Source organism: Xiphophorus maculatus, chromosome 22, assembly GCF_002775205.1.
Source record: "Xiphophorus maculatus strain JP 163 A chromosome 22, X_maculatus-5.0-male, whole genome shotgun sequence".
Lineage (NCBI taxonomy): Eukaryota > Metazoa > Chordata > Actinopteri > Cyprinodontiformes > Poeciliidae > Xiphophorus > Xiphophorus maculatus.
Genome location: NC_036464.1, coordinates 16,190,081 through 16,205,436, shown reverse-complemented (window position 1 = coordinate 16,205,436; position 15,356 = coordinate 16,190,081). Strand labels below are relative to the sequence as shown.

Below are 15,356 nucleotides of genomic sequence, written 5' to 3'. Positions count from 1 at the left end.
TGAAAATATGTAACATTTAGTGAAGTTGCAAAACATTCACTTAACGTGTCACTAGAAGGAATCACTTTTTGACATACAACGAAAATAAGAAAAATATTGCTTTAAACAGCATGCTTTGTGTGCTGTTCTTTTACTGTCAAAGTGTTTATGAGCAGGTGTTAGCATAAAGAAGGAAACAGTGAGAAGTGAAATGAGGATGTAGTTCATATACAAATGTAAATAAAGTTATATCCGAACACCAAAGCTATTTTGGATAAAGCTATTAACATTTTTTTAAGTTAGAACCGAGAAGCAGTGAACTCTGGGACACTTTGTTTCCCTTCACAGCATATTAACAAATATCTCCCTATTGTTCCTCTTTCGACAACGAGGCAAGAAACTGGAACAAAGTCCTAAAAGAATTTTATCCACCTCAACATATTAGATCATTTTCAGATGCAGTTTTACTTGACTACAGTTTACATACACAGACAGAGATTAACATAGATTTTGCCTTTTAAAACTTTTATTTAAACAACTCTTGTTCGAGGATGAAATGATTGTGCAACATGCAGCACAATATGATTTTTGCAGAACAAGAACTGTGTGCACCCGCATAAATTTGCTCTGGATTTTCTGACATTCGCACATTCAAAATTATAAATACAAATGCATCCGGTCTCCAATAATAGCAAAAGTGTCTGGGAAAACTATTTGTACCAAATTACTTAATGTAACACCAATACTTTTAAAGAGAGACACACGAAAGGCAAAGGACATTTTTCATTCCCCTCATCACCGGCTTCATGGTGAATTTGAGCCCATATACCAGATAAGATTCAGACAGTTCAAAGCAAGGACTAATAGATGGAAAAACATTTTAGTTCACGCGCCATTATTCACACATGTGCCCATTCACACGTGCTCATTCACACATCTGTAAATAATGGCAAATGTCTCCACAAAGGACTTGTGGGTGGAAGTGTTGCAAGTTTATTTTTATTCAGGAAATTTTGATAAGCCGATGGCTGTAATTACTTTGTCATTTCAGTGTGATGGTTTTAATTAATATTTAGCTTCCACTGAGCTTTACTATTTTGGCAACACGTTTTTCAACTGGTTACAAGGCAAATGTCCCAACAAGGGACTTGTTGGTGGAGGTGTTGCAAGTTTTCTACCAGTCACACCTTTCTATTAACCTTTCACACCCATGTGACACACTTGTTTTTACACATGTGCTTATTCACATCTATCCGGTACACAAATAAGTGGTGGAAAGTCACACAGACACAGGTATCAATTCCATCAACGTGGCTTGTCTGATGCTTATTTTGATTTAATAAAGCAAAAATAACTAACTACCAACTCTCTCTCTTGATACATGCAGACATAGTGCATACCTATATAGCTTCTATTTGCTAGTATTACAAGAATTTCTTTTGGAGCAGCCTTTGCCAAGATCTGGGAGAAGGCCTTAACTTAACTTTCAGAGGAAAGAAAATCTGGTAATCAGTCTATAACTGAAAATCTAGATTGACTAACATTTTTACCATGGAACAAAATATTCAAAAATGCTTAAAAAGAAAGCACAAAGTAAATGTAATATTCATGCCTTTTGCAAGTTTATGCACACTGGTACGACAGCTATATATGTGGCTGGGACCTGAAAAGGTTTCTACCCGCCTATTATTTTCAGCGGGTTTCAAATCAAATTACACATTGGATAACTGTCTTATTTCCCATTTGTAACTCGATGTGACGCTAAATACAGACAAAACAACCACTTTATTGTAACTTATTCATGGTGTACCATTCCCTCAGTTATGTTCAAGCCAAACAGATGAGAACTAAAAACATTGACTGTCAAATTCACAACTAAATCTCAATGTTACAATCAATGTTGGACTGGATTACATGTAAAGCTAATTACAAAGGTCAAAGTAAATACACATAGTAAAACTTTATTTTATTTCTTTCCTTTTATAAACAATACAGTGTACATGGCAGAATGGACATCATTTGCCAAGTTGTAAACAGAAATGAGTGAAAAGTCTCATTTTTAAAAAAAAAAATCTTTAAATGTCAAAAATATTTCTAGGGCAAAAAAAAAAAGAGGTGAGAATAACAGACTAAAATACGTTCACTACTGCTGAAGAAGCAATTGGTGTTACCTAACACCAATTTGGTGTTAGGTACACCAAATTGTGAAAATAGTGTCAAATAAAAAAATAAAAAAACGGATAAAAGAAATATACGTTCTTAATATAGACAAATGCTTTACTTGCACGAGGGCATCAATTACGAGCAGTTCCAGGATCAAAATATGAGTAAAATTAAGCTAGAAATATTATGTTCAAATCAAGCATACGTTGTTCTGCTTAATATTTTTTGTCGTATTTATCAGACATCAATGGGCTAAATTTTTTATTTGTCCTTGTTTAAACAGGTTATTATTAGCAGGGTTTCTACGCACAAAGATTTGGAAATACATTTAAAATGGAAAAATGCAACAAGTAGAGAATAAACGTATTTACACTTTTCAACAGAAACTAAAAGAATGACCAAAAGAAATAACTGCCAATTTGAGTTGACATACTTCAACCTTACATCTGCTCTGTCAGGAACCAAAATATAAGTCGACGGCCAGAAAGAAACATGTATTTACAGTCATAAGGATTTTTTTTTTTTTTTTATGTCTTCTTTCTCTAAAAATGTATAGGTCATTTAGAGTCAGAATTGTCTGCCTTGGGTTCTCAAGTTTGCTTCAACTCCAAGAACTTGGACATATGCTCCAGTCGTAAGGAGCCTCGGTGGATCCAGTCCGTCTCCCCATTTTCCTGTGTAAAATATAAAATGTTTATATACAAACATTTTCAATAAATTAGAACAGGGGTTCCAATGAGGCACATTTGTCAGATTAAAGTAGTCTTTGAAAACAAGCCCAGCTTTGTGTATTAAAACGTTTGAGGTAATATTCTATCTTTTAATGTTGTGTTTACATCAGCTGTAAGAGGAAAAACAGGCTTGAAAAAAACTTCAGTCTGTGTTTAATTACTCTATTATTGTACTGTTGACCATGACAATACTGAAGCGACTGGAGAGCTGGGCCGGATTCTCTAACAAGACTTGACTGACTTAAAGATCAGGGACTTCTCTGTGTCAATGGGTAACTTTTCATTGAAGTTGACAAAATCCCTATAGAGGGTTCCCCAGGGCTCCATCTTGGGGCGCCTCTTATTAAGTATATAAATGCTTCCACTAGCTCGGCCAAACAATAGGACAAGTACGGTTACTTGTCCTATTGAGATGACTCCAAAAATTGACGAATGATAAAATTCTGAGTTACTTTAAAATCAACGCTAAGATACAAGTTTTTGATTAATAATAATTAAATCATTAGTGTATGTCTGTTTTAATTCTTTTCATCACTTTCCTTTATTTTGCCACAGTAATGTTCCGTTTCTTGCTCGTTTGTTTGTTGTTTTTTTTATTTTTAAGCATTTTGATGCTGAAATAGTACATTGAAATGTACGATTTCACTGAATTACAAGGATAGTGTGCCTTACATATAGACTACTCAGTCACACAAATGAACAAAAAAGTCTTTAACTTTCAGCCTGACCCAATAACTTTAAATTCTGTATTAGAGCTCAGCCTTGACACATACAGGAAACAATTTATTCAAAAAGAACCTTAGGCCAATGCAATACTGAAATAGGAATGCAATCTTGTTCATGATAGCGACTCTTCCAACTAAAAATAGACTACCTTTAACTGGTGAGATTTGCAAACAACAAAAGAGAAAAGTATGGTTGGGACTGTCACTTTTGTTTAATAATGTTTAACAGAATATTTGTATGATGTCATCAGTCAAATGATGACCATAAAGATTATCTATTAAAACAGAATTAGTGTCTTTCATTTCAAAGGGAAATGTTGTGATATTTTTTAGCATCAATAAAACAAATATAAAAATAATACTACCAAATTTTCAGTCTACCAATATTAATTTTCTAGATTCATAGTTTTGCTGTACGTTGGTATCTCCCACGTCTGGATAATTTCCTTGAAACAGCACAAAAAAACATTCAAAACTGTTCTATGTTTGGATTAAAACACAGCACTTAAATGGATTAGGTTTTAGATTTTACAACATAGAATAAAATCAGAAAAGAAAAGAAAAGATACTAACCTCAAAAACAACCTTCATCAAGCTGCAATCAACCGACTCAACTTGACACTTCTGATGGACTCCATTCAGTTCTATTTTAAGGGTTTGTCCCTCTTTGTAGTGGGTTAGGTGTGGATACGGCCAACTCCTCAAGTATTGTTCCATGAAGCACTTGTGTGGACCATCTACAAGGTCCTCTAAAGGATCAGCCACTGTAAAAAAAAAAGAAGAAATGAATCACCAAGTATTAAAGAAAAAATAAAAAAATTATTTCCACAGCAGTCCACAGTTTGTAGCACTTTTTGTTTCACAGTGCCCTCTTCTGGACAAAACAGCAAAAAGTACCAAATAAATTACAGAAATGTTAAGTAAAAACTTGTTTAAAAGAACTCCACTAAATTGATTACAAACATATTATCTTAATGTAGCATAACTACTATCATTCAATCCTGACAAAACATGAGCAATTACAGTTGAAGCCAGATATTGACATACACTGAATAAAAGGACACATTCGACAAAACCTTTACTGTTTTAGCTCAGTTAGAATTACCTGAATTATTTCTATTTGCTAGATGCCAGAAAACTTGGCAAAAACATTTTTCAGAATTTCTTTTGTAACTTTAAGGAAATTCAAAAGTTTACATACATTTGGTCGTAAAATGTGTAATTTGGGTCACAAAAGAAATGTCTTTGCCAAGTTTTTAGGCATTTACAAAATAGAAATATATTCTGTAATTCTCACCAAGCTAAACCATAAAAAGTTTGGTCTGATTTAATTCTAGACAGTGACAAAGAAATGTGTGTGTCTTTTACTTTGGTGGATGTATATAATATCTGGCTTCAACTATATGCAGCATGAAACCAAATAAGCACAAAAAAGGAAATGTTTTTTTGCAATGCTAGGATAAAAAAAAGAGGTAAAATCCTGGCTAGGTCCAGGGTAAATATTATCTCTAAAACATAACATGTGAAACATACATCATAATAATTTCACAGAAGATGCAAAATATAATTCATAAATAAAAAAGGAGCAAACAGTCAAACTTACTTTGTCTGCAAATGAGATAAAGTGATGGTAAGCTGACATAAACTGGTGTGTGATCATCCAAAAACACCAGAAACCTGAAAAGCATAAAGTTATTCAAAAAGACTTTTTTTTTTCTAAATGGGGGTTCATAAATGTCTTAGCAGTCATTTGATCCAAGACCTTAAGCGATTCTTTCTGCTGGGAAGCTCAGCCAAAAGTCCAGACAGGAAGCACTGCTCGTCTTCTGGAGACCGAATTAAAACTCGGGCTCCGACGTACAGTTGGTCCAGCTTTGGGTTGGTTTTCTTTGCGATGTGATGTCCTGATACCAAGCTCTTCCCCTTTTCATCAAAAATCACTTTGTACTTTACTCGTCCATCGTCTGCAAAGACGAAAAGAAAACAAACAAAACCACTGAATCTTGTCTATGTGATTTTATTGCAGCTCACGAAACTCGAGGAAAACTGAGAGAAGCACAAAAAGCACAAGCCCTGTAAACATGGCATATATTAAAAATAAAAAGGATGCAAAGTGTTTTTAAAGATGAAATGCGTTGATATTTCAGACACATTCAAGAGTCAGTACATAGGATTAAAGGGGGAAAAGGGTTAATAGTCTTTTAAATGCATTTACAAAAATACTTTTAAAAGACCGCTTAAAAACAACAATTGAACAGTCATTACTGTAAATGTAATTTGCTCTAGAAATGCTTCTACTAACCATCCTGGCATTAAGTAAGGAAGGTACAAAAAGCAACAGAAAACGCTAAAAATCCCAGGCAAACAAAGTCTTTATCTCAGCTTGCATCAGAGCAGTTACAGTGTAAAACATCAGAAAAACAGCAAAAGCTTTGTGGCAATATGTATGCAAAATGAGTGAAAGAAGAAAAGGCTAATCTAGCAAAAATAAAACTAGCAAACCTAAGCAAGATAACTATGATGATTCTTTCACTTTCGGAGTGAAAGTTACTCCAGAAGACACAATAAAAGTGACTGTAATGTTTTTAAAATTAATTTTAAAGACACAGCTACCATGAATGGATTGCAATGACCCAATAATATCTCATAATCCAAGATTGTGTCTCAAGGTGCATTCAAATATATATAAAATGATGGCTTTTTTACAACTACCACTCTGTCATGACAGTATAATCTGTGAAAAAAAAATTACTCCTCTGCCTTCTCCTGTCATCCTCTGCATAAATACATTGCTCTGTCAGAAACTGTGACTGAGAGTCACTATACTCCAGTTGACCATTAATCAATTACTACATTACTGGATTATTTCCTTAATCAATTCATCACAATTAATCTGATTAACTTTTTCAACCCTGAAGTGTTTGTGTTTGCATCTGGAGTCTGACTCCCAAATTTGATTTACCAACTGACTGGAAGAACCTTTAAACTCCACGGAAACGCACAACACTGACCAATGTTACATATTCCCATGAAGCACAAGACATGAACAACTTTACTCTGAACTCTGATTAATGTGATCTCAATATGTTTGAACAGGATGACTCACTTTTCATGCTGAGGTCTTTCTGAGGTAAAAGTTTTACCCTGATTGATACAGAAAGGAGAAAGAATGGTCACAGAAAACTACCTCAGTTCCTGAAAAAAGATTACTAGAGTCAACTAGAACACCTGTCTTTCCACTCAACTAATGATTTTATTTCAACTTATTAAAAACACACACACACACACAGACTCACATTAAAGTGCTCTTCCTTACCCTTGTTAATGATCTCGACTATCTTGCCTTGTTGCCACCTCATGACTCTCCTCCTGGCCAGGACTACCATGTCCAACGCAATGGCTATCTCTGGAAAATCAGGCCGCTCTTTTCTCGTTTCATTGGAGTTGCTGGCAAAAGCTGCAGACACTATGATGGGGGATGCTTCAGCAGCTGGGGATTGGGGGGGAAACACAATTGCAATATGGAGTTTGGAGATTGAACTCCTTGGGCATTCAAGCAATTCCAGTGTTATTAGTAGTTTATATTTGTGGATGGAAAGGTTCTTACCTTTGTTGGTGTCTTTGCTGCCGCTGTTGATGTCGTTATTGCAGACGCTGCTGTTGTTGCTGGTGCTGTTGTTATTGATGCTCACTAACGGCAAAGGCGCGTTCACGTCATTCACCATTTTATGTCTATGCTGAGTTTTCTTTTTCTCTCCAAAATCCGAGTCTCCCGAATCGTCCTCCGGTTCCCACAGCATGTCGGAGCCGGAGCTGTCCGGGGATTCGGCTTCGCTGTCGAACTGCTGCGGCGTCGGCGGCTGAAGCGCATTGAAAGTAAACTCTGGGAGTCGAGTCAGAACCACCACTGGTTTCTTCTGTAGGTTCTCGTCGTTCAGGTCATCCATTTGTACCTTTTGGATTTGCAACATTACGGTCACAACTCTCAGACGCTAACGTTCACAGCCTTGTTATTCCAGGGCAAAATTCCCAACTTACCTTTTTGCGCGTCCGGAATATGATCATCAAACGAAGGGAAACTAACAAAACCGAGATACGGTGACTTCAAATAGCCAAACAGCACAGAAAATTGCTTAGATACTCGTATTGTTACCCACACGTTAGCAAGCGGCAAACCTTCAGTTTCTTCAGTTTGATGGCGCACTCGTTGGTAAACACAGGATAGCTGCATAACTGCCTCCTAGTGGAGCGGAGCAAGTTTTCGGTCAGATGTCTCAAGGGTCTGCAGCCTCGGTCCAGGTGACTAAAACGGGCTTAGAGCCACAAATATTAGCCCGTCATTTGAAAATATGCACCTTGTCATTGTTGACAAATATCTACAACAGTAAATCAGTTGTGATTTTTAAAGAGCAATCAGTTCAATCTTATTTTTTTAGGTTGTAAAGGAAAAACAGACCTTTTTCATAAAGACGATGGCTGCATTTTCTTATGTGGGCTATGTGCAGAGTGTAATAAAAAGGAAAAAATAAATCTAACGAAAATAACTGGTACTTTTAGTGTCATTCTGCTGTGGAAATTAAATGTAATTATTCCGTACAAACAAAAAAATATATAATTACCTGGTGTCCTGCAACTTTTAAATGTCTCCCTCATTAGAGTCACATCTGACTCTAATATTAGCTCGTTAGCAGAGCTCTGTAGATCTTGGCTGCACGCTAGTGTGGCAGGTTAGCAATCTAATTCAGGTGTGTAGGACAAAAACACAAAAGTTGTAGGACACTGGCGCTTGAGACCATTAAAATAAATATTGTGGCCCATATCAAGCACAGTAGATGGCGATAATGCATCCTAACGTTGGATACCACCTGCCAAGATAATTTAAAGAAAAAGATAGAAGAAAAATAAAAAAGATACACCCACACACACCACACACACACGCCCACATCGAAACTAAATAACTAAATAAGTAGCAAAAATTAAACAAATAGCAAAAAAATAAATAAAAGGTAATTCGAAGTTAAAAAAGAATGACTAATAGTGCAGTAATTTATTAACTCTTAAAGGCAAAACATATATATTTTTGTATTTTGATATGCTAAAAACAAGTAAACAGCTTTAACTCGTTTCTAAGAATTAAAAATTGAACGTTAGCTTTAAGCGTCTACGTTTATAGAGAAAATGGTTAACCTAAGTTAAAACTCAAACCAAAATGCCGTCTGTGATGTAAACCCATTTTTACTCAGGCAAACGTTTGGGCGCCTTTGGCCCTAAAACTGGAAACCGAAAGGTCAGCATTTCGTTGCAGAACAGTCTCCTTCAGCTCGCCCTCCAACCGGTGACGCCTGCTTCTGCCGTGTGTTGTCAGGAACACTTCCAAAGAGTCACTTTTGTGTAACACTAACACAGTCTTCAACTGGTAAGGTTCCGTATTATTTAGTTTTGTATTGAAGGTTTTCTTTAAGACATAAACTAGAGAGTAGATTTACTCGCTGCGGAACTCTGCAGGCTAACATACTTAGCTTCAGTAGCTGTAGCAGCGAGCTAAGTCTGACACATGTGCTCTTACTGGAAGGTTTTAGTTGTAGTCTAAAACAAAAATAAACACATTTTTAAAAATTATTTAAATGAAACAGCCACAAATCTTCTTTAGATATTGCTTTACATCTATTTGGCCTGTTAGCATTGCGGAAACTAGCCGACACCCACATCCAAAGTGAATAAGCTATTTTAGCTCATCACAGTAACTAGCACCGGTCAAAGCCTTCTCCAGTCCAACTGGATTTAGCGACTGATTTACACTAAAAAGCCTTAAGAGTCACGACTAAATAGTATACCCATTGTTGTTAAAATGGCTTCTGTTCTTCCCGGTAACCTTGGCAGTTTACTACCTGGCCCACAGGATGCCATTTGTGCCAGAGGTGCTCATCAAAAAAGTGAAACAGTTATGTTGCTGGCAAGGGTGGTGAGTTTGTTTGTACTCAGCGAGTATAAAACTGTATAACTTGGAGCTATATAAGAAAGTTATAGACTTTAGATTCTAACCCAGACAGTTCAGCACCACGGGTGCATTTATTCTTATCATTAATAAGTGATAAGGATAAATGCAGAACAACCAGATTCCACAACAGTTTTATCCCTCTTGCCACAAGACTACTAAGCTCCCATTAATATTTTTATTGTATGTACTTCTATTGATATTGTTTTTATTAATATTTACTTATTATTTTATTAATATTGGAGCAACAAAAGTTTGCTCATCTACATTTTAAATGCACATTTAAGTGATAAATCTGTCAATGTCTTATACGTTGTTTATAACAGGGATATAAGACCAAGCTTTACCTTAATAACTTCTTTAAGTGCAGAAAAAAAAAATCTTTGTACTTGTCCTTCTGTCAATAAGGCATAAGTACCTTGAATAAAAATGTGTGTTTGAAATGTTTCCACAAAATGTTGGAATAAATTCTTTCATCAGTCGCTTGCAGCTTCATGAGTGTTGTATAATACAGCTTAAACTAGAAGAATGGATGCATGTATAAGGCTACATGACAGTCATGAAAAAAACAGATTGGATTTTTACAAATGCGACTCAGGAGACTAGGATATGTTGTCCTAAATGCAATACTTGTCTAATCTTTTCAAATCTGATCTGTGTCTGTGCGGCCAGGTTGCATTCAGAAAACTGTAAACAGCTGAAACACTGACTTCTTTTAAATCTCAACTAAAAACCCACCTGTTTAGAATTGTATTTGAAATGTGATCAATTACAAATTTATTGATGGAACTTGACTCAATGATTGATTCTACATTGCATTGTGTTTCTGTGTTTGTAATGATGTAAAGCACTTTGAAATGCCTTGCTGCTGAAATGTGCTATACAAATAAAATTTGATTGATTGATTGATTGATTCATCCAACCTGTACTATTCTGCATCCTGATACCCAGAAGCGGGAAGAAAAACAACCTTGGCAGGTGATAATGAGGATTATTAATGTGCTGGCTCCGTTTGAACAACAAATTTAAAATGGCAAGATGGTCTCTATCTTTCCCACCCATGTTTACTTCTGCAAACACTACAAATGATGATTTGCTACATGTGATGTGACTGCATCCTATACTGCGCATGCGGGACACTTTTAGCTGGTTTCCAGGAGATCACATGCAAGTCGCATATATTTGCAAATGTGAACGACCACGTTAAAAAAAAAAAAAAACTGATTTCACATGAAAAATTGAAATTGAGCATTAAGGCATCCAGTGTGAACATAGCCTAAAACAGGGGTCTCAAACTTCAGTCCTCGAGAGCCGCAGTCCTGCAACTTTTAGATGTGCCTCTGCTGCACCACACCTGAAAAGAATAATTAGGTCATTAAGGCTGGGAGAACTGATCTACACAAGCAGGAGGTAATTAAGCCATTTCATTTTGTACCTGTGGCACATCTAAAAACTGCAGGACTGCGGCCCTCGAGGACTGTAGTTTGAGACCCCTGGCCTAAAATCTGACTGCCAACAAGATAATTCAGTAGGGATGCATCCAAAAGTTGCAGAATGGGACATCAAACACTGGAGTCTATATTGAAAGGATAAGCCTTTTTCTGTTACTTTTCTATTTGCAAATAGAAAAAAAATTAAAATGCACACTAAAAACACAAGAACAAAAATTAGATTGAAACTAATATATTAACAGTGCAATAAAAAGAGAAGAAATAAGTGTTCTAAGTTGAACATTTTGTACCCCAAATGATGTGTAAAGATGTAAAAAGAATAGTTTAGGAATACAGAAATGTGTAAAAACAAAAGAAATACTGCAAGCTTCCTTCTCCAGTAAATTCAGCAACATAATGAGTTTTATAGACAAATGGAACTGTAATATTTTGTGGATCTAGTAAGTTTGGTTTTCGTATATACACACAATTGTTCCATTCATTGGGGTTTGTGTTTTCCAATCACATGAAGTATATTTATATTCTTTTGTCCTGTCACATATGCAAATTGTAAAAAGAAACTATACTTTAAAAATATATATTTGTCATGCGTTAAACAGATGTAACTGTTTTTCCCCCCTTTTTATATGCAGGTATAATGGCCGTTCCTCCCGCTTATGCTGATTTGGGCAAGTCTGCCAAGGATATCTTCAACAAAGGCTATGGTAGGTCCTTGTACACTCATGAAGATGTTGAAGCTTCTTCTTTCAAATGTAGTTGATAACTTAAATTTTATACTCATATTTCATGCAGGTTTTGGCCTGGTGAAGCTTGATGTCAAGACAAAGTCAGCCAGCGGAGTTGTAAGATCATTTGGATTTTGGAATAATCATGTTGGCAGTTATTAAATCCCTGTGTTGCTTTTACAACATAAAACACCTAAAAGTATTGTTTGCACTCAGCCTTGAACTTTCGAAATCTTTATTTTGTTCCAAGCTCAATGCTTCTGTTCATTGGAATCTCCATTCAAGTCACTTTTAATTATAAAAAACCCCAGTGTTTTTATACTTGCTACTTTTGGATGCCTTCCAAAAGTACTTGTTGGGTTAGCTTTAATTTAATTTTATAGAGTACCCACAAAAAATCAGTATAGCAACAAAAATGCATATAAACTGTACAATAACTAATTTTCTCAAAATTTACTACAATTGGTAATGTTATTAATTTCATGCCTGTTAAGTGATCCCAGTTTCTCTAAAAATGTCTCCTGCAGGAATTCAAAACATCTGGTTCATCCAACACTGATACCAGCAAAGTTATCGGTTCCCTGGAAACCAAATACAACCGGCCTGAATATGGCTTGACCTTCACTGAGAAGTGGAACACTGACAACACACTGGGAACAGAAATCGCTGTTGAAGATCAGGTTTGCATAGATGTTTAACATTTTTGTACATTAAGAGCAGCTACTACAAAAAGAACAGGGTGTACACTTTGACAGAGCAGCGTAAGCTTTCTTATTTCCAATGAATTCCAAATTTTTCATCTTGCAGATTACAAAAGGACTGAAGTTGACATTTGACACAACCTTCTCACCCAACACTGGGTAAGATGATGGTTGAGGTTTTTGATTTTGTGTGTATTTTAATCCAGGACTCAACAGGAGGAGGTTGCTCAGCCTGTTGCTTCACTCCATAAGTAATTATTGAAACCTGATCTTTGCCTCAAATACTTCTGACAAGTGTCTTTACCAGCTATGTGTTCAGAGTTCCTATATAGAACCAGTATGTTGCAGCACTTCACTGGGATTGTATGTTTGTTTTTGTATTTTACCTGTTTGGGATAAAGACAAATCTTAAATTGAATTCCCTTCTGAAACTCTGCCTATGTGTTTGTTATCAAGATGTTGAGTTAATTTTGTAAAAATCTGCTCCAAAAAAAGGGTACTAAAAAGACAAACATAATGTGGGAAATGATGCTTGTTTTATGCATAAAGTAGATATTTTTCTTTTTCTTTTTTTCTTTAACAAAATCCATCTTTTATCTACAGCAAGAAGAGTGGCAAAGTTAAGACCGCATACAAGCGTGAGTACATCAACTTGGGTTGCGATGTTGACTTTGACTTCGCTGGCCCCACAATCCACGGAGCCGCTGTCATTGGTTACGAGGGATGGCTCGGCGGTTACCAGATGAGCTTTGACTCCGCCAAATCCAGAATGACCAAGAGCAACTTCGCCATCGGCTACAAGACAGCAGACTTTCAGCTACATACAAACGTGTATGTACAGTTGTTGGTTTTTTTTGTTTGTTTGTTTGTTTTAACTCCTTGTGCTTCTACATTTTTATTTGGAAATGTTTATTTTCAATCATTACAGCAATGATGGAGCAGAATTTTGTGGCTCCATCTACCAGAAGTCCAGTGACAAGCTGGAGACTGCAATCAACCTGGCCTGGACTGCTGGCAACAACAGCACAAGCTTTGGCATTGCTGCCAAATACCAACTGGATAAAGATGCCTCTATCAGTGTAAGTTTCTTTTTTTTTTCTCCACACCATCTTTGGTAGTTCTAAGGCAACAAAAGTCACCATAAAACTCTGGACCTAATACTGCTCACTGACATTTTTGTTTTTCCCTCTGTGTTTTTGGACGTTTCAGGCTAAAGTTAACAACAGTAGCCTAGTAGGTGTCGGCTACACCCAAACTCTTAGACCAGGTGAGTTTCTTACCGCCGTGTAATTTGCAGGAGCACTTGGTATATGTTTCAGAAATATTACTTGTTGAACTTTTTCACATTTTGCTATAAAACCACCACAAGCTTCAGTTTATGTTGTTGCAGGATATCTTTGTAATGGTCAAATCCAAAGTAGTTTGTAACAGCTGGGAGGAATGTCTTGGTATTGTCAATTGTGCTCATGTATGCACTGCTTTCACCGCACAGAGCCTACCTTCATTCAAGCTAAAGATTATCAGTGTGCCATCAGCTAATGTCAGCAAAAATAATGTTAAAGAAACATTTTAATTCTTTTTGAGTTCTCGACAGACTGCTGTAGATCAAAGGTTGTAGTGTAGCACAGAGCAACGGGGAGAGAGCTGTAAAGTGTGCTTTTTCAAAAATTCAAGCTAAGTCCATGAACTATCATGGCTTCTCAGAACTATCTTCTGCAGCTTTCAAATAAAGTATAATTTTCCTTCCACTTTACAACATGATTTCTACACAGTTTGGAAAGATGTGGAATTTGGGTTAGTAACAGCTTGAAAACTGTAGTGCATAGATAACAACTATACCTTCTTCCTTGTGTTTGCAGGTGTGAAACTGACTCTCTCTGGTCTGATCGATGGGAAGAACATCAATGTAGGAGGTCATAAGCTGGGTCTGGGCTTGGAACTGGAAGCTTAAACTGTAATCATGCAGCAAGGGACAAGGGAATATCAGACTAATCGGGCCTTAAAAGTATGTCCAACTCAAACCAGCAAAGGGAAATCATAGAGAGATTGGTTCAAAGGCTTCTGCAACACCGTCTCGGGCACCAGATCATGTTGGTGCTTTTGTCTTCAGAATATTTTATTTTTATTGATGCTTTTTACTTTGTGATTGCATCAAACCAAAAGACAGACATCGTCATATTATTTATACATTTTGTCATTGTTCCTGTTCAATACTGCCACGATAATTGTAATAATCCAATCCCTCTGTACAACTGTGTGTGGCTTTAGTGTAATAATCCCAGACACTCCAATGTTGTCCTTTTTATGTGAAAACACAAGTCCAAACATTAGTTACTTTAGGGTTGTCATATTTTACCTCCAATATCTACAATCATGACTTTTGGTATTCTTTGCCATCTTAGCAGTTATCAAATCCAGAACTAAAATTAATGTTGATTTGTGTTTAAATACTAATAATGCACACGTCTTGTTTGTCGACGTTTGAGGCTGGGATGTTTTGGCAAAGCTACACATGTGACCTTACCCTCAACTGATCATGTTTGGGGTTACTTTTAGTGGGAGAGAAACCTGCACGTTGGCTCGCCCGAACAGAGTGATATTTTGTTAATTATGCAGCAACAGATTAACTGTGGAGCACATTATGTTTAAGTGATGCCAAACTATAAAATTATTTGGAGGAGTAGAGTAAAGTTGCACATGTGCACCATGTAAAGCTATGTTTCTGTTCCGAGAGGAGACCAATCCTATAAAGAAGTCTTTGAGGTCCCTTTGTGTATGTATGGATTTTCAATAAAGTCTTTAAAGTCATAAATGCCTACAAGAGTGATAATTATAATGCATTTATAAAGTGTGCAAACCTAGTATTAGGGGTTTGTGAGGTATTTT

General features: G+C 36.2%; 2 protein-coding genes across 2 annotated transcripts; one reads left to right on the top strand and one right to left on the bottom strand.

The window, feature by feature from the left end:
- Positions 1-1,924: 1,924 nt before the first annotated feature.
- Positions 1,925-7,877, bottom strand: LOC102231263 (histone-lysine N-methyltransferase SETDB1-B-like). The gene is made up of 7 exons (XM_005809538.3): positions 7,637-7,877; positions 7,206-7,551; positions 6,915-7,088; positions 5,361-5,562; positions 5,202-5,275; positions 4,172-4,362; positions 1,925-2,816 (listed from the first exon to the last, which is right to left on the bottom strand). Exons 1-7 carry the CDS (start codon positions 7,661-7,663, stop codon positions 2,733-2,735), a joined length of 1,098 nt encoding a protein of 365 aa, XP_005809595.1. The 5' UTR covers positions 7,664-7,877; the 3' UTR covers positions 1,925-2,732.
- A 1,006-nt stretch (positions 7,878-8,883) lies between these two features.
- Positions 8,884-15,278, top strand: LOC102231001 (voltage-dependent anion-selective channel protein 2). The gene is made up of 9 exons (XM_005809537.2): positions 8,884-9,014; positions 11,677-11,748; positions 11,837-11,886; positions 12,297-12,449; positions 12,577-12,629; positions 13,074-13,301; positions 13,399-13,549; positions 13,680-13,737; positions 14,330-15,278. The coding sequence occupies exons 2-9, from the start codon at positions 11,682-11,684 to the stop codon at positions 14,419-14,421; spliced, it is 852 nt and encodes a 283-aa protein (XP_005809594.1). The 5' UTR covers positions 8,884-9,014; positions 11,677-11,681; the 3' UTR covers positions 14,422-15,278.
- Positions 15,279-15,356: the final 78 nt, after the last annotated feature.

What these genes read in the sequence shown, in the direction of transcription:
- LOC102231001 (XM_005809537.2), top strand. Translation starts at nt 11,682, where the DNA reads ATGGCCGTTCCTCCCGCTTATGCTGATTTGGGCAAGTCTGCCAAGGAT. An exon ending in TATCTTCAACAAAGGCTATG is followed by an intron (nt 11,749 to 11,836) that starts GTAGGTCCTTGT and finishes TATTTCATGCAG; the next exon opens with GTTTTGGCCTGGTGAAGCTT. An exon ending in ATAAAGATGCCTCTATCAGT is followed by an intron (nt 13,550 to 13,679) that starts GTAAGTTTCTTT and finishes TGGACGTTTCAG; the next exon opens with GCTAAAGTTAACAACAGTAG.
- LOC102231263 (XM_005809538.3), bottom strand. Translation starts at nt 7,663, where the DNA reads ATGATCATATTCCGGACGCGCAAAAAG. An exon ending in AGTCGAGATCATTAACAAGG is followed by an intron (nt 5,563 to 6,914) that starts GTAAGGAAGAGC and finishes TCGTCTTTGCAG; the next exon opens with ACGATGGACGAGTAAAGTAC. An exon ending in TGATGAAGGTTGTTTTTGAG is followed by an intron (nt 2,817 to 4,171) that starts GTTAGTATCTTT and finishes TATTTTACACAG; the next exon opens with GAAAATGGGGAGACGGACTG.